At 50.4% G+C, this 14,073-nt stretch overlaps 1 protein-coding gene and 1 pseudogene across 1 annotated transcript; one reads left to right on the top strand and one right to left on the bottom strand.

Moving 5' to 3' along the window:
* Window positions 1-2,172, top strand: part of LOC105061532 (U-box domain-containing protein 44-like) — a 43,308-nt pseudogene extending 41,136 nt beyond the window's left edge.
* A 9,825-nt stretch (window positions 2,173-11,997) lies between these two features.
* LOC105061531 (uncharacterized) lies at window positions 11,998-13,523 on the bottom strand. Its single transcript, XM_010945609.3, has one exon. The coding sequence runs from the start codon at window positions 13,473-13,475 to the stop codon at window positions 12,369-12,371; it is 1,107 nt and encodes a 368-aa protein (XP_010943911.2). The 5' UTR covers window positions 13,476-13,523; the 3' UTR covers window positions 11,998-12,368.
* Window positions 13,524-14,073: the final 550 nt, after the last annotated feature.

Genomic DNA, 14,073 nt, shown 5'->3' with positions numbered 1-14,073 from the left:
TGTCAAAATACGGTTTTAAATTTTGTAAGTTACCTCTTTGGTTTGTCATGTAAGTAGTTGCTTCAAAGTCGACATAAAAGCTTGGATCATTGTCATCATTGAGATTCATTATGACCAATGCTTCTTAAATGCTTTCATCTCTAATATTGTATTCATACCTGTAGTAGCATTGTGGCAATGTGATTTATTCTTCCGCAAATTTGACAAGCTTCCATTTTTTGTTGTTTTGATGATCCTTTCCAACTATTAAACTTTGGTGGGAATGTGGAGTTTGAGGCTTGATAATTGTTGCTATTGTTGTTTGGACAATTTTGTACAAAAGCAGTTGGACCATGTCCTCTGAAATTTCCTCTTCCTCCATGCATGTTTCTTCCTCTTCCTCATTGGCCAAAAAAGCCATGATTGTGATCAATGGAGGACTTTTCTTCAGCAAGAAAAACCTATTCAAAGTTTTGCAAAGACATAACAAATTGATTAAAAGAAGGGTATGGAGGTTTCGACAAGATCACAATTCGAAATTCTTTGTATTTGCTTCCAAGTCCTTTTGAGACTTTAAAAACTTTGTCAACATTGAAAAGTGATTTTCTGATGGCAGCGAGTTTGTCTCAAATTTTCTTGAATTTTTTGATATATTCCTCCAATGATAGAGTCCCTTTTGATAAACCATAAAGGCTGTTTTTGAGTTGAGTCTCATTATCTTCGGTGTTGGGCAACAGCCAGTCATGGAGTGCTTTCCAGATTGAATAGGTTGTATCCCATCTGTAGATAATACTAAGAGTTTCTTCTTCATATTTCCAAGGAGCCATGAGGTAAGAAGCCCATCATTCAATATCCATTGCTCTCTATTTGGATTGTTTTTTTTGGTTCCAACTGAATCGATGACTTCATCAGTTGTTTTTTGAGAGCTTGTGACATGATGTTCAAGGCCAAGGCTTCGAATCAGTGGTAGAATTTGGGATTTCCAAAGAAGAAAATTTGTGGTTGATAGTTTGATTGTGATCAAGCTAGAATATTGGTGCAAGGATTGAATGGAGAGTTTGGATTCTTCAAAAGACAGAGCCTTTTAAGAAGAAGAATGCTCTAATACCATACTGAATTCTAAACAAAAATGGTTGAATGTATTATATTGTTCTTCTCATTCAAATAGTTTACAGAACTATATATACAAATATGTTTAACAGTAACAAAAGAATAATTTTGAAAATAAATATTTAATTTTCTAATAAAAAAAATCTATCCTATAAACTAGCAAGATAAATAATTTGATTTGATTTCAAATATTAGCAATTAAAATTTCATCGCTAATATGTATTAGCGACGAAAATCAGTTATTAGCGACGAAAAGTTTTCGTCGCTAATAACCAGTTTTGTTGTAGTGCAACGACTTGTCAATAAGATCTTCAAAGCACAAATCGGGCGAAACATGGAGATATATATGGACAATATGCTAGTGAAAAGCTCCCAAGCTTTAGAGTATGTTCGGTATTTAGAAGAAGCTTTTAGCACACTTCGACAACATCCGATGAAGTTGAATCCGACTAAGTGTGCATTTGGGGTGACTTCTGAAAAATTTCTTGAATTTCTTGTGTCACAACGAGGAATTGAGGCTAATCTTGAGAAGATAAAAGCTATCACAAATATGAAGCATCCGAGCTCCAAAAAGAAGATACAGCAACTCCATGAATGATAACTGTATATTGAGTGTGATTTACTTTCAATGGCTTGATATTGACTAAGGATGCATTGCTTGATTTGCTTTTCTTATTATTCTATTTCTTGATTCTGGTTATTGAAATTTGGGATCTTTGCGGTCACTGCCATCAAAAGCTCTGGCGCTACCATCAGCTTGCTTCACATTGCGGAAGCTCGACAGAGGGACGTCTTATGGCTTCTATTAAACTCCTACGCCATGTTTCACCTTACATGGGTCAAGAGTTGGCAGATGCCCTTTGTGGTGCTGCTGGCCGGGCCAGCAACTTGATCAAGGTCATCGCAGAGAATAATGGGATCTCTGAAGAGCAAGCAGCTGCTATTGGGCTTCTAGCTGATCTTCCTGGGAGGGACTCAGGCCTCACTAGGCATCTTCTGGACGAGAGGGCCTTCGACATAATCATTTCCAAAGTTGTCAGGATCCGACAAGGGGAGACTCGTGGCAGTCGTTTCGTCTTCTGAAGCATGTAGATAAGTTGCCAAACTTTTCTGGAATATTTCCTAAGATTGCCAAACTCCAGGGTGATGGGTGGAAGAGGATGGAAATGTTATTTCTGTCGTGTGTATTTATGTTCTCACCCTTTTTATCTGCTTAGCTTTTCAAATTGGCATAGAGACAACAGATTGTTTATATGTTCGTGAAATTCTGTTCGAAATTTTGTTTGGTAGGATTTTGTTTCTGTTGGTGCAAAAATCCACTTACATCGGAGAAGCTGGAGTCGCGGTCGCCGTCGAGACCTGCAAAAGAAGTCTAAATCGGAGGTGGGGTTGCTCCGGCAAGACCCTCCGACGCTCAAGTCAGTTCTCTGCCTCAACAAGAATGGAGTGCTCGAACGAAAATTTTAGCAGAGTTTTAGGTAAAAATGAGAGCTTATAGAATAACGTATCTGGGGTTCCCCTTTTATAGACGGAGGGGGCAACAAATTGATAGCGACGCCTGTAACCGTCTGGTAGTGGGCCGCTCAGAGTCAGGAGGAATTTATTGCGGAGGGTAGTGGAGTGGGATCATGGCTATCGCCGTGGCTCGCCACGTGGAATCAGTTACGGGGAGTGGAGCGGCGTCTGCTGTCGTGACTCGTCAGGGAGTGGTGGAATCGCACAGGATCCGCCGCAGGGAGTGGAGCAGAATCGTGGCCGTTAATACGGCCTGCCAGGGAGTAATGGAGCAGCGTAGGGTTCGCCGCAGGGAGTGGAGCAGTGTTGTCCGTTACTGTGGCCTGCCAGAGGGTCCAGACTTGTCGGCCGAAGTTCGGTTGGAGTCGGTAGCGGGGTCCGGTACCCGTAGGAGTTTGGGCGAGGTCTTCCTGCAGTCAGAATAGAAGATGGAGTCTGGCTTCCGTAGGAGTCCGGACGAAGTCTACTTGCAGTTGGGGTCGTGGGCGGAGTCCGGCTCCCGTAGGAGTCCGGACGAAGTCTGTCTGCAGCCGTTGGAGTCGAGGATGGAGCCCGACTCCCTAGGAATCCGAGCGGAGTCTTCCTGCAATTAAAATCAAAGGTGAAGTCCGGCCCCCGTAGGAGTCCGGACAAGGCTTACCAATAGTTGAAGTTGAGGACGGAGCCCGGCTCCCGTAGGAGTCCAGGCGGAGTCTACTTGCAGTTGAAGTTGTGGGCGGAGTCCGACTCCCGTAGGAGTCCAGACGAAGTCTGTCTGCAGCCGTTGGAGTCGAGGACGGAGCCCGGCTCCCGTAGGAATCTGGGCGGAGTCTTCCTGCAATTAAAATCAAAGGTGAAGTCCGGCCCCCGTAGGAGTCCGGACAAGGCTTACCAACAGTTGAAGTTGAGGACAGAGCCCGGCTCCCGTAGGAGTCCGGGCGGAGTCTACTTGCGGTTGACGTCGTGGGCGGAGTCCGGCTCCCGTAGGAGTCCGGACGAAGTCTGTCTGCAGCCGTTGGAGTCGAGGATGGAGCCCGGCTCCCGTAGGAATCCGGGTGGAGTCTTCCTGCAATTAAAATCAAAGGTGAAGTCCGACCCCCGTAGGAGTCCGAACAAGGCTTACCAACAGTTGAAGTTGAGGATGGAGCCCGGCTCCCGTAGGAGTCCGAGCGGAGTCTACTTGCGGTTGACGTCGTGGGCGAAGTCCGGACGAAGTCTGTCTGCAGCCGTTGGAGTCGAGGACGGAGCCCGGCTCCCGTAGGAATCCGGGCAGAGTCTTCCTGCAATTAAAATCAAAGGTGAAGTCCGGCCCCCGTAGGAGTTCGGACAAGGCTTACCAACAGTTGAAGTTGAGGACGGAGCCCGGCTCCCGTAGGAGTCCGGGTGGAGTCTACTTGCGGTTGAAGTCGTGGGTGGAGTCCGACTCCCGTAGGAGTCCGGACGAAGTCTGTCTGCAGCCGTTGGAGTCGAGGACGGAGCCCGGCTCCCGTAGGAATCCAGACAGAGTCTTCCTACAATTAAAATCAAAGGTGAAGTCCGACCCCCGTAGGAGTCCGGACAAGGCTTACCAACAGTTGAAGTTGAGGACGGAGCCCGGCTCCCGTAGGAGTCCGGGCGGAGTCCACTTGCGGTTGACGTCATGGGCAGAGTCTGGCTTCCGTAGGAGTCCGGACGAAGTCTGTCTGCAGCCGTTGGAGTCGAGGACGGAGCCCGGCTCCCGTAGGAATCCGGGCGGAGTCTTCCTGCAATTAAAATCAAAGGTGAAGTCCGGCCCCGTAGGAGTCCGGACAAGGCTTACCAGCAGTTGAAGTTGAGGATGGAGCCTGGCTCCCGTAGGAGTTCGAGCGGAGCGATGGGAGTTCACCAACAGCAGTCGAAAGTCGGAAGAGACTTGCGAGGGTCAATCCTGCCAAGAACTTCGACCGAGGGTATTTTATACCCAACACCAGTCTCCCTACTTTCGAGTTTGAATTTCGAATGAAGGAAGTACAGAGAGGTCGTCGCAGCCAAAGTTCTCCCCCTGACGCCTGCGCGCAACCATCCTCAGATATGTTGGCATTTAATGCGCACATGCCGGAGCCCTTTTTCCGATTAGGGCGACCTGAAGAGTCTTTTCGGAACTCCCATCGGGACGTGATCCCAAGCGTCGTGCCAAAAAAGTTTGCGAACAGTCAACCCCAGGTAGCGGCGAATGGGACATGTGGGACACGTGGTGAGCACCGGTTGGCCTAGGGACACTCGCCACCATAATGGCGCTAGGCTCCGTTGCCTATTTAAACCCCCCGCCCTTCCTCGGGGGGCTTCACTTCGCCAGAGGGACGACATCTTCCTTTCGCCAGAGAGCTTAGCCACTCAGCCACTCCATCGGTGCCCCTTCCAACTTCGAGCATCCTTTGCGCCGATTTTTGCCATCTTCACCGGCTCTCCGTCATTTCCAGTCCCCCGATTCTCTTTAAGGGGTTCCCCCGTCAGGACCTCCGCCCTGGAGGCCAATCTCAAGAGGATGCCATGGTCTTGGAAGGGTGCAAGGAGGAGAACAGCAGTCTGCGAGCTCTCCGATCGTGCCGCTGTGGGTTCCCGTCGCTTTAAAGGGGGCTCGAGGGAGAATCCCTTCAACAACAGGGGTTTAATAACGGGGACAACCGGTGAAGACATTCCGCCTGAGAATTTTGGAGTAGCTGATCGGGGCGACACCGGTCAAGGGGGCAGAGTCATCGTCACAAGCTGTGGCGGGATCCTTAATGTCGTCGGAGCCGAGAGACCAGAAGCGGTCGGCGCCGATGGTGGGGCAGTAAAACTTATTGCGGGGATGGTGGAAGTAGCGCATGCCGACCTTGCTGGAACACCTAGGATGGCGGTTGTCATGGGGCATTCGGTGATGGCGCATATCTCCGACGCCATTGCTATCCTCGGGGTAACCCCGATTCTTCTTGAAACAGGTCGTCGTCGCCGCTGCCGTTGCCTTTGCTGTCTCCTGAACTCTATCCCATTCTTTTCCCCCTAGGGTTGGGATTCCGAAGATGGAGCGGGAGAAAGCCGAGCATGTTTATCACACGCACCGAAAAATATGGTTGGACAGAACCGAGAAGAGAAGTTTACAGCCTGAAGTGGCCTCCGGTGTATCTCTTCCAAGTCGTGTATCCGAGCCTTGTAATAGTGTATTCTTTTCCAACCCTCTGGGTCTTGTAACGTACATCTTGTTGATTGAAAAATGAGAAGGAGACTTTATTACCTCATTCGCACTTTGCATCAAATTGTTGTCTGCCGAACTTTTTTCCTTTGCCATTATCGTTGTTGTATTCCCTTTTTTCTTTTCTCTTTTCTTTTTCTTCTCTTTTTTTTTTTTGACGTCGTCCTTAGGTTACCGGTGGTTGCCACGCCGGCTCGCCTTTTAGTTATCCCTTTCCTTCAACCTCAATGGCTCTATAATGCATACGAGAAGGTAATTTTCCACTATCTTTTTACTCATGTGTTGAATTATCGTTTGCCGAGCTTCTTTTCGGCCTTTGTGTCGTTCGGAGGTACTCGGTTGCTATCGTATCGACCCATCTTTTTCGTCCGTGGCCGCAGAGTCGTCAGGGGCCATTCGGGTTTGGTGCCTCCATCAGGGCTCGAGCTCGGAGGTCTGAGCTTCTGTCACCCTGAGGAAGTTATCTTACCTTGGGCTTGTGTTGAAAGCTTCCTTGAAATCTGGGGTTCTTGATGAGAGCCCCAGTCCTTGCCGAGACAGGGTTCTCTACATCTTGGACACTGTTTGTTTTCCATTCATCGCTGACGTGACCCATCGCCTTCCTTTTTCTTTTTCGCTTGGAATTTTTCCTCCACTCTTGGTGAGGCTACGGGAGTTCGGCTCCCGTAAGCGAAGTCGGGGCGAAGTTTTGGCTCCCGTGGGAGTCCGGACGGAGTCTTCCTGCAGTTGGGGTAGGAGGCAGAGTCCGGCCCCCGTGGGAGTCCGGACGAGGCTTACCAGCAGTTGAGGTTGGGAACAGAGCTCGACTCCCGTAGGAGTTCGGGCGGAGTCTACCTGCAGTCAAGGTCAGGGACGAAGTCCGGCTCCCGTAGGAGTCCGGACGAAATTTTATTGCGAGGGGGCCGTTGGGGAAAGTCCCCCCCTTTTTCTCTTCTGGTCTTTGAATGACCATACTTTTAATTGATGCCGGGACGAGGTTCTTCTCCCATTTTTGTCGTAACAAGTTTCAGCTCTGGTTAGGACGAGGTCCTCCTCTTGTCTCTAGCGCGACCGTGGGCATACATACGGGCGTTGCTGGGCCCTTCCCACCTTCCGGCCTAAAGAGAGCCGGGCCTTCGACTTTGCTCGAGTTAGGGCGAGGTTCTCCTTCTGTCCCTAACAGGACTGTGGGGGCGCGTATGAATGTTGCAGGGCCTCTCCCCCCATCCGATCTAAAGGGAACCGGGCCTTCGACTTTGCTCAAGTTAGGGCGAGGTTCTCCTTCTGTCCCTAACAGGGCTGTGGGGGCGCGTATGGGCGTTGCAGGGCCTCTCCCCCCATCCGGTCTAAAGGAACCGAGCCTTCGACTTTGCTCAAGTTAGGGCGAGATTCTCCTCCTGTCCTTAATAGGGCTGTGGGAGCGCATATGGGCGTTGCAGGGCCTCTCCCCCCATCCGGTCTAAAGGGAACCAGGCCTTCGACTTTGCTCAAGTTAGGACGAGGTTCTCCTCCTGTCCCTAACAGGGCTGTGGGGGCGCATATGGGCGTTGCAGGGCCTCTCCCCCCATCCGGTCTAAAGGGAACCGGGCCTTCGACTTTGCTCAAGTTAGGGCGAGGTTCTCCTCCTGTCCCTAACAGGGCTGTGGGGGCGCATATGGGCATTGCAGGGCCTCTCCCCCCATCCGATCTAAAGGGAATCGGGCCTTCGATTTTGTCGAGACGAGGTTCCCTTCTCGCTTCTGATACAATTTGTTTGGATTGTCCTATAGATGTAGGATAGTGCCAAAGACATGCAGATATACAACTTTTAATTAAAATGAAGTTATTGGTAGTACATCCGTAGGTTTTTCGAGCTCCATGGTCATGGAAGGTCTGCTCCTCCTTGAGGCCCTCCGGTGATGGCGTCGATGGTCCTAATTGGAAGCTGATCTCGGGCTGCTCCTCCCTCCTTGGCGGTTCAGGTTGCGGCAGGGCCCTTGGCCGATCTTCTCTACCCTCAGGCCGTGTCGGATGAACCTGTCGAGTCGATCTCGTCGGATGAGCTCCTCGATCTCGTCTCGGAGCTGGATGCATTCCTCCATGTCGTGGCCGTGGTCGCGGTGGTAGAGACAGAACTTGTTGGGGTTGCGCTTCCCGGGGTGTGTGCGAATCCTCTCTGGCCTAGGGAGCTGCTCCCTGACCTCCATCAGTACCTGGGTCCTCGAGGCATTGAGGGGGACGTAGTTGCGGAATCTTCCCGATGGAGAACCCCGCCGAACCCCGCGATCCGGACTTCTCTGCCTACGTACCCGGGGTGGAGTATGGGCACGCTTGTGCCAGAGGGGATCGAGAACGCGGCCGAGCTTCTCTCGACCTTTTTTCGACTGCGAGCTTACTCGAGTCTCCCGCCTGCCGCTCTCTCGTGGTCTCCTCATTCTTCATTTTGAAGGCTTCTTCCGCTCGGGCATACCCTTCAGCCCGAGCCAACAAATCAGCAAAGTCTCTGGGGTACTTCTTCTCCAGGGAGAACAAAGGTCATTCTTCTGAAGATCGCCCTTCAGAGCGGCCATTGCTACCGATTGGTCCAAATTCGGACCTCCAGCGCTGCGACATTGAAGAGGTTGATGTAGGCCCGAATGGACTCCCCTCCCTCTGCCTGATATTCATGAGGGACTCCGAGCCCTTCCGGGGGTGCCGGCTGCCGACAAAATGGGCCACGAATTGGTGGCTCATTTGATCAAAGGAAAAGATGGTACCCGATTCAGAACTGAGTACCAGTTTCTCGCCGCTCCCTTCAAGGTGGATGGGAAGGCTCAGCATAGAATGGTGTCGGGAGTGTCATGAAGCAGCATCATCATTCGGAAGGCTTCCAGATGATCAACCGGGTCCGAAGTCCCGTTGTAGCTTTCGAACTGGGGGAGCTTGAAGTTTGACGAGATCGGTTCCTGCATGATCATTTGAGAAAAGGGGGGTCAGTGCAAATATCCTCACCATAAGCGGGGGGAGCGTGGCGGAGTTCTTCGATCCGCCGGTTCATCTCTTGGAGTCTCCGGTCCAGGAAATCCTCTCGACTTCGGGTCTCGAGGGTCCTCTGGCAGAACGGAGGCAGGGATCTTCCAGGGGTGGAGTCGTGATCCGATTGAGGGCTCTCCACCCTCGGGTTCGTTTCTCAGAAAAGACAGGATGGCTGGCCCAAGTGGCCTGCCCCACCGCTAGATTCTGGTGTTCCGATGACACCCTTTCTAGGCGCGCTGATGCTTGCGGCTGCTGCTGCTGCTGCATGGCCTGTACGGCCTCAGTGAGGCCTCTGACCTGCTGCGCCAGCAGATCAAATTGCTCCGCACCGACTGCCGTTGCCGGAGGAGAAGGAGGAGGCTAGGAAACTGGAGGTGAGGCCGGAGCCTGAGATCTAGCCGCGGAGGCCGTGGATCGTCGTGTGGACGCCTTGCGGGGAGGCATCGGGCAAAGACCAAGTAGAGGAGGGAGGAGAGGATGCCAGAAAAGATGCCCGGAGGCGGTCCCGTTAAGCGCTCCTTTAAGAACAAGGGTACCGCGAAGGTTGCGCCCTTCCTTTAGCGCCAATCCTGTTGGTGCAAAAATCTGCTTACGCCGGAGAAGCTGGAGTCGCGGTCGCCGCCGGGACCTGCAAAAGAAGTCTAAACCGGAGGTGGGGTTGCTCCGGCAAGACCCTCCGACGCTCAAGTCAGTTCTCTGCCTCAACAAGAATGGAGTGCTCGAACGAAAATTTTAGCAGAGTTTTTAGGTAAAAACGAGAGCTTATAGAATAACGTATCTGGGGTTCCCCTTTTATAGACGGAGAGGGCAACAAATTGATAGCGACGCCTGTAACCGTTTGGTAGTGGGCCGCTCAGAGTCAGGAGAAATTTATTGTGGAGGGTAGTGGAGTGGAGCGGTGGCTCACCACATGGAATCAGTTACGGGGAGTGGAGTGGCGTCCGCTGTCGTGACTCGTCAGGGAGTGGTGGAATCGCACAGGATCCACCGTAGGGAGTGGAGCAGAATCGTGGCCGTTAATACGGCCTGCCAGGGAGTAATGGAGCTGCATAGGGTCCGCCGCAGGGAGTAGAGCAGTGTTGTCCGTTACTGTGGCCTGCCAGGGGGTCCAGACTTGTCGGCCGAAGTTCGGTTGGAGTCGGTAGCGGGGTCCGGTACCTGTAGGAGTTTGGGCGAGGTCTTCCGCAGTTGGAATAGAAGACGGAGTCTGGCTTCCGTAGGAGTCCGGACGAAGTCTACTTGCAGTTGGGGTCGTGGGCGGAGTCCGGCTCCCGTAGGAGTCCGGACGAAGTCTGTCTGCAGTCGTTGGAGTCGAGGACGGAGCCCGGCTCCCGTAGGAATCCGGACGGAGTCTTTCTGCAATTAAAATCAAAGGTGAAGTTCGGCCCCCGTAGGAGTCCGGACAAGGCTTATCAACAGTTGAAGTTGAGGACGGAGCCAAGCTCCCGTAGGAGTGCGGGCGGAGTCTACTTGCGGTTGAAGTCATGGGCGGAGTCCGACTCCCGTAGGAGTCCGGACGAAGTCTGTCTGCAGCCGTTGGAGTCGAGGATGGAGCCCGGCTCCCGTAGGAATCCGGACGGAGTCTTCCTGCAATTAAAATCAAAGATGAAGTCGGCCCCCGTAGGAGTCCGGACAAGGCTTACCAACAGTTGAAGTTGAGGACGGAGCCCGGCTCCCGTAGGAGTCCGGGCGGAGTCTACTTGTGGTTGATGTCGTGGGCGGAGTCCGGCTCCCGTAGGAGTCCGGACGAAGTCTGTCTGCAGCCGTTGGAGTCGAGGACGGAGCCCGGCTCCCGTAGAAATTCGGGTGGAATCTTCCTGCAATTAAAATCAAAGGTGAAGTCCGGCCCCCGTAGGAGTCCGGACAAGGCTTACCAACAGTTGAAGTTGAGGACGGAGCCCGGCTCCCGTAGGAGTCCGGGCGGAGTCTACTTGCGGTTGACGTCGTGGGCGGAGTCCGGCTCCCGTAGAAGTCCGGACGAAGTCTGTCTGCAGCCGTTGGAGTCGAGGACAGAGCCCGGCTCCCGTAGGAATCCGGGCAAAGTCTTCCTGCAATTAAAATCAAAGGTGAAGTCCGGCCCCCGTAGGAGTCCGGACAAGGCTTACCAACAGTTGAAGTTGAGGACGGAGCCCGGCTCCCGTAGGAGTCCGGGCGGAGTCTACTTGCGGTTGAAGTCATGGACGGAGTCCGGCTCCCGTAGGAGTCCGGTTCCCGTAGGAGTCCGGACGAAGTCTGTCTGCAGTCGTTGGAGTCGAGGACGGAGCCCGGCTCCCGTAGGAATCCGGACAGAGTCTTCCTGCAATTAAAATCAAAGGTGAAGTCCGGCCCCCGTAGGAGTCCGGACAAGGCTTACCAACAGTTGAAGTTGAGGACGTAGCCCGACTCTCGTAGGAGTCCGGACGGAGTCTGCTTGCGGTTGACGTCGTGGGCAGAGTCCGGCTCCCGTAGGAGTCCAGACGAAGTCTGTCTGCAGCCGTTGGAGTCGAGGACGGAGCCCGGCTCCTATAGGAATCCGGACGGAGTCTTCCTGCAATTAAAATCAAAGGTGAAGTCCGGCCCCCGTAGGAGTCCGGACAAGGCTTACCAGCAGTTGAAGTTGAGGACGGAGCCTGGCTCCCGTAGGAGTCTGGGCGGAGTGATGGGAGTTCACCAATAGCAGTCGAAAGTCGGAAGAGACTTGCGAGGGTCAATCCTGCCAAAAACTTCGGCCGAGGGTATTTTATACCCAACAGTTTCTTTTTTCTCATTCTTATCAAAGATGAAGGGTAATTATTGGCATTGATTATACAATCAATCCATATTAGTAGGCGTTTATATGTGGATTTTTTTAAAAAAAAAATAAGTGGACTTTACTCATGCACAAAGTTATGTATCTCTGTTCTCTTTAGTAAGGTATATGACTTTTTCCTTTTTTTTTTTTCTGTTTGCTTTTTCTGGCCATGTATATCGCCATAATCAAATATTTATTTATGAATGTTCTTGTTACTTGATCTCCATTCTGATCAGGAGTGTGGACATTACTTAAATTTGAAATTAAACACCAATACATTCAAGGATGGAAGAAAAAGAAAAAAGAACTCGGGCTAATAATAATATATAGTCCATAAAATAGTAAATACTACAAAACTGGGAAGGCGGGGTATACCCTGGACTTCAACCCTCTGTTACATCATTCTAGCGCATGATAGTCTACAAAACTGTGAAGGTGGGCATAACCCTTCGCTCATCACCTGCATCCAACTAGTATCTAGTTTACAAAACCGTGAAGGTGAGCTTAGCCCTATGCTCTACCCATCACTTGCTTGTGACAAGCATATAAATAGTCTTACAAAACTGTGAAGGTGGGCTTAACTCTTCACTCATCACACCTGCATCCAACTAGTATCTAGTTTACAAAACTGTGAAGGTGAGCTTAGCCCTGTGCTCTAGCCATCACTTGCTCTTGACAAGCATATATATAGTCTACAAAATTGTGAAGGTGGGCTTAACCCTTCACTCATCACCGACATCTCATAGTATCTAGTTTACAAAACTGTGAAGGTGAGCTTAGCCCTGAGCTCCACCCATCATTTGCTTCTAACAAGCATATAGTCTACAAAATTGTGTAGGGAAGGGTAATGCTTCACTGCACCGGAGGCCCGAAAGCTGATGGCAATGGCTCCTCTATTGTCAGAGTACCCCCGAAAGTGTTGGCCCCAACTATATCATCACCTCCCATCAGAAACTCGCAGCTTTCGAAAAAATCACCAAAACTGCTCTCTGGTGGGCAGAAGGGATGGTCATTGCCAAAGGCTCTGTTATTACTGGTGGATGGTGGTGGCATGAGAGGTGATGATGGCACGGAGGAGAATGCCTGAGAAGAAGAATTGATAGCATGACTGAAGTCGGTTGGCACAGAAGAAGACGAAGAATCCGGCAACCAAGCACTGGTAGCAACTCCCATGGAAGCATCATAATTTATGGGATACAGATCGAAGGCAATTGAAGTATGAGGAGGATAAATAAATCTTCCACTCTCATCCAGGCCATGAAAGAGTTCCGCATAGGCGTTCCTTTTATTTATAGGGAAGGGATCAAAGACCACCGGATTACTGCAAGGAGGCAAGCTTTGTTCAGTGCTGGTGTTGTTATTACCTTCGTTGCTACCCCTAGAATCATCACCTCGTCCACTGCTGGTGTTATTATTACCTTGGTTGCTGCTCTTGGAATCATCACGCTGTTCACTGCCGGTGTTATTGTTATCCTGGTCGTTGCACTTGGAATTAACACCTTGTTCTCTGCTGGAATTATTGTTGTCTTGGTTGCTGCACTTGGAATTTTCCTCGAGCAGCTGTTGGATTCTCTCGTCGATAGCCTTCACCTTGGAGTCGAGTGAGTTGGTGAGGTTTCGAAGGGACTCCGTGGGCATGGCGTCGAGGCGAGGATCCCACAGGAGGTTTTGGCTGCCTTCTTGGGCTTCGAGGAGGGTCGGTAGGTCGAGGTCGTGCTTCCGCCGCTTCTCGGGGTCGAAGCTTCGATAGGTGAGGAGGAGGTCGTGGATGGCTCCTTGGTCGTCCGGCCATGTGTCGAGCCGGCCGTTGGGACCGAAAGAGATGACGGCGATGGGGACGCCGCAGAGGGAGGAGAGCTGGCTGGCCTTCTTCCTGAGGCCTCCTCTCCTCTTCCTGTAGGTGGCCAAACGTTGTCTCTGGTTTTCTATGAACTGCCATCGACGCCGACGACGGGCCATCGTTCGGTTTCCTCGAAGCTTCTGTCAGAGGGTACCTGCTTTAATAGGATGCGGAATCCTTCATCGACAAGGAGTTGGAGAGAGCTTGCGGTGCAACCGCGCAAGGGAATCCTACTTGATTACTACATTCGCCAGGATTTGGAAAGTTTGGGTGTGAAGGCAGTTCTACTTTGACTTCTTTTCCTTTTTTTTTTTTTTGGTTTAATGAATTCCAGAGCGGTAGATCCATGGAAGGGAATTAGGGTTGAAATAAGGTCGGATATGAATTAAATATTAATATATTTATATTTATTTTTTAATAAATATAAATATGAATATGAATATTATTCAGATATAAAAATTTATATGTATATATTTATTTTAAATAGATATGGATATGATTTAGGTATCAAAAATATAGATATAATTATGGATATAAATTAAATAATTAAATTTTATGATTATAAAATTAAAAATATTATTAAATAAATGATAAATTAAGTCAATAGTATATTTATATAATTTTATATTTCTCTTAAAAATTGATCAATACTATATAAAATTATATAGGGTTATACATAGATTCAGATATTCGGATACGGATTGGATAGTTATCTAT

The sequence above is a fragment of the Elaeis guineensis genome, chromosome 4 (assembly GCF_000442705.2).
Source record: "Elaeis guineensis isolate ETL-2024a chromosome 4, EG11, whole genome shotgun sequence".
NCBI lineage: Eukaryota > Viridiplantae > Streptophyta > Magnoliopsida > Arecales > Arecaceae > Elaeis > Elaeis guineensis.
Note: the sequence above shows the minus strand (reverse complement) of the source record. Positions and strands in the feature narration are given on the sequence as shown.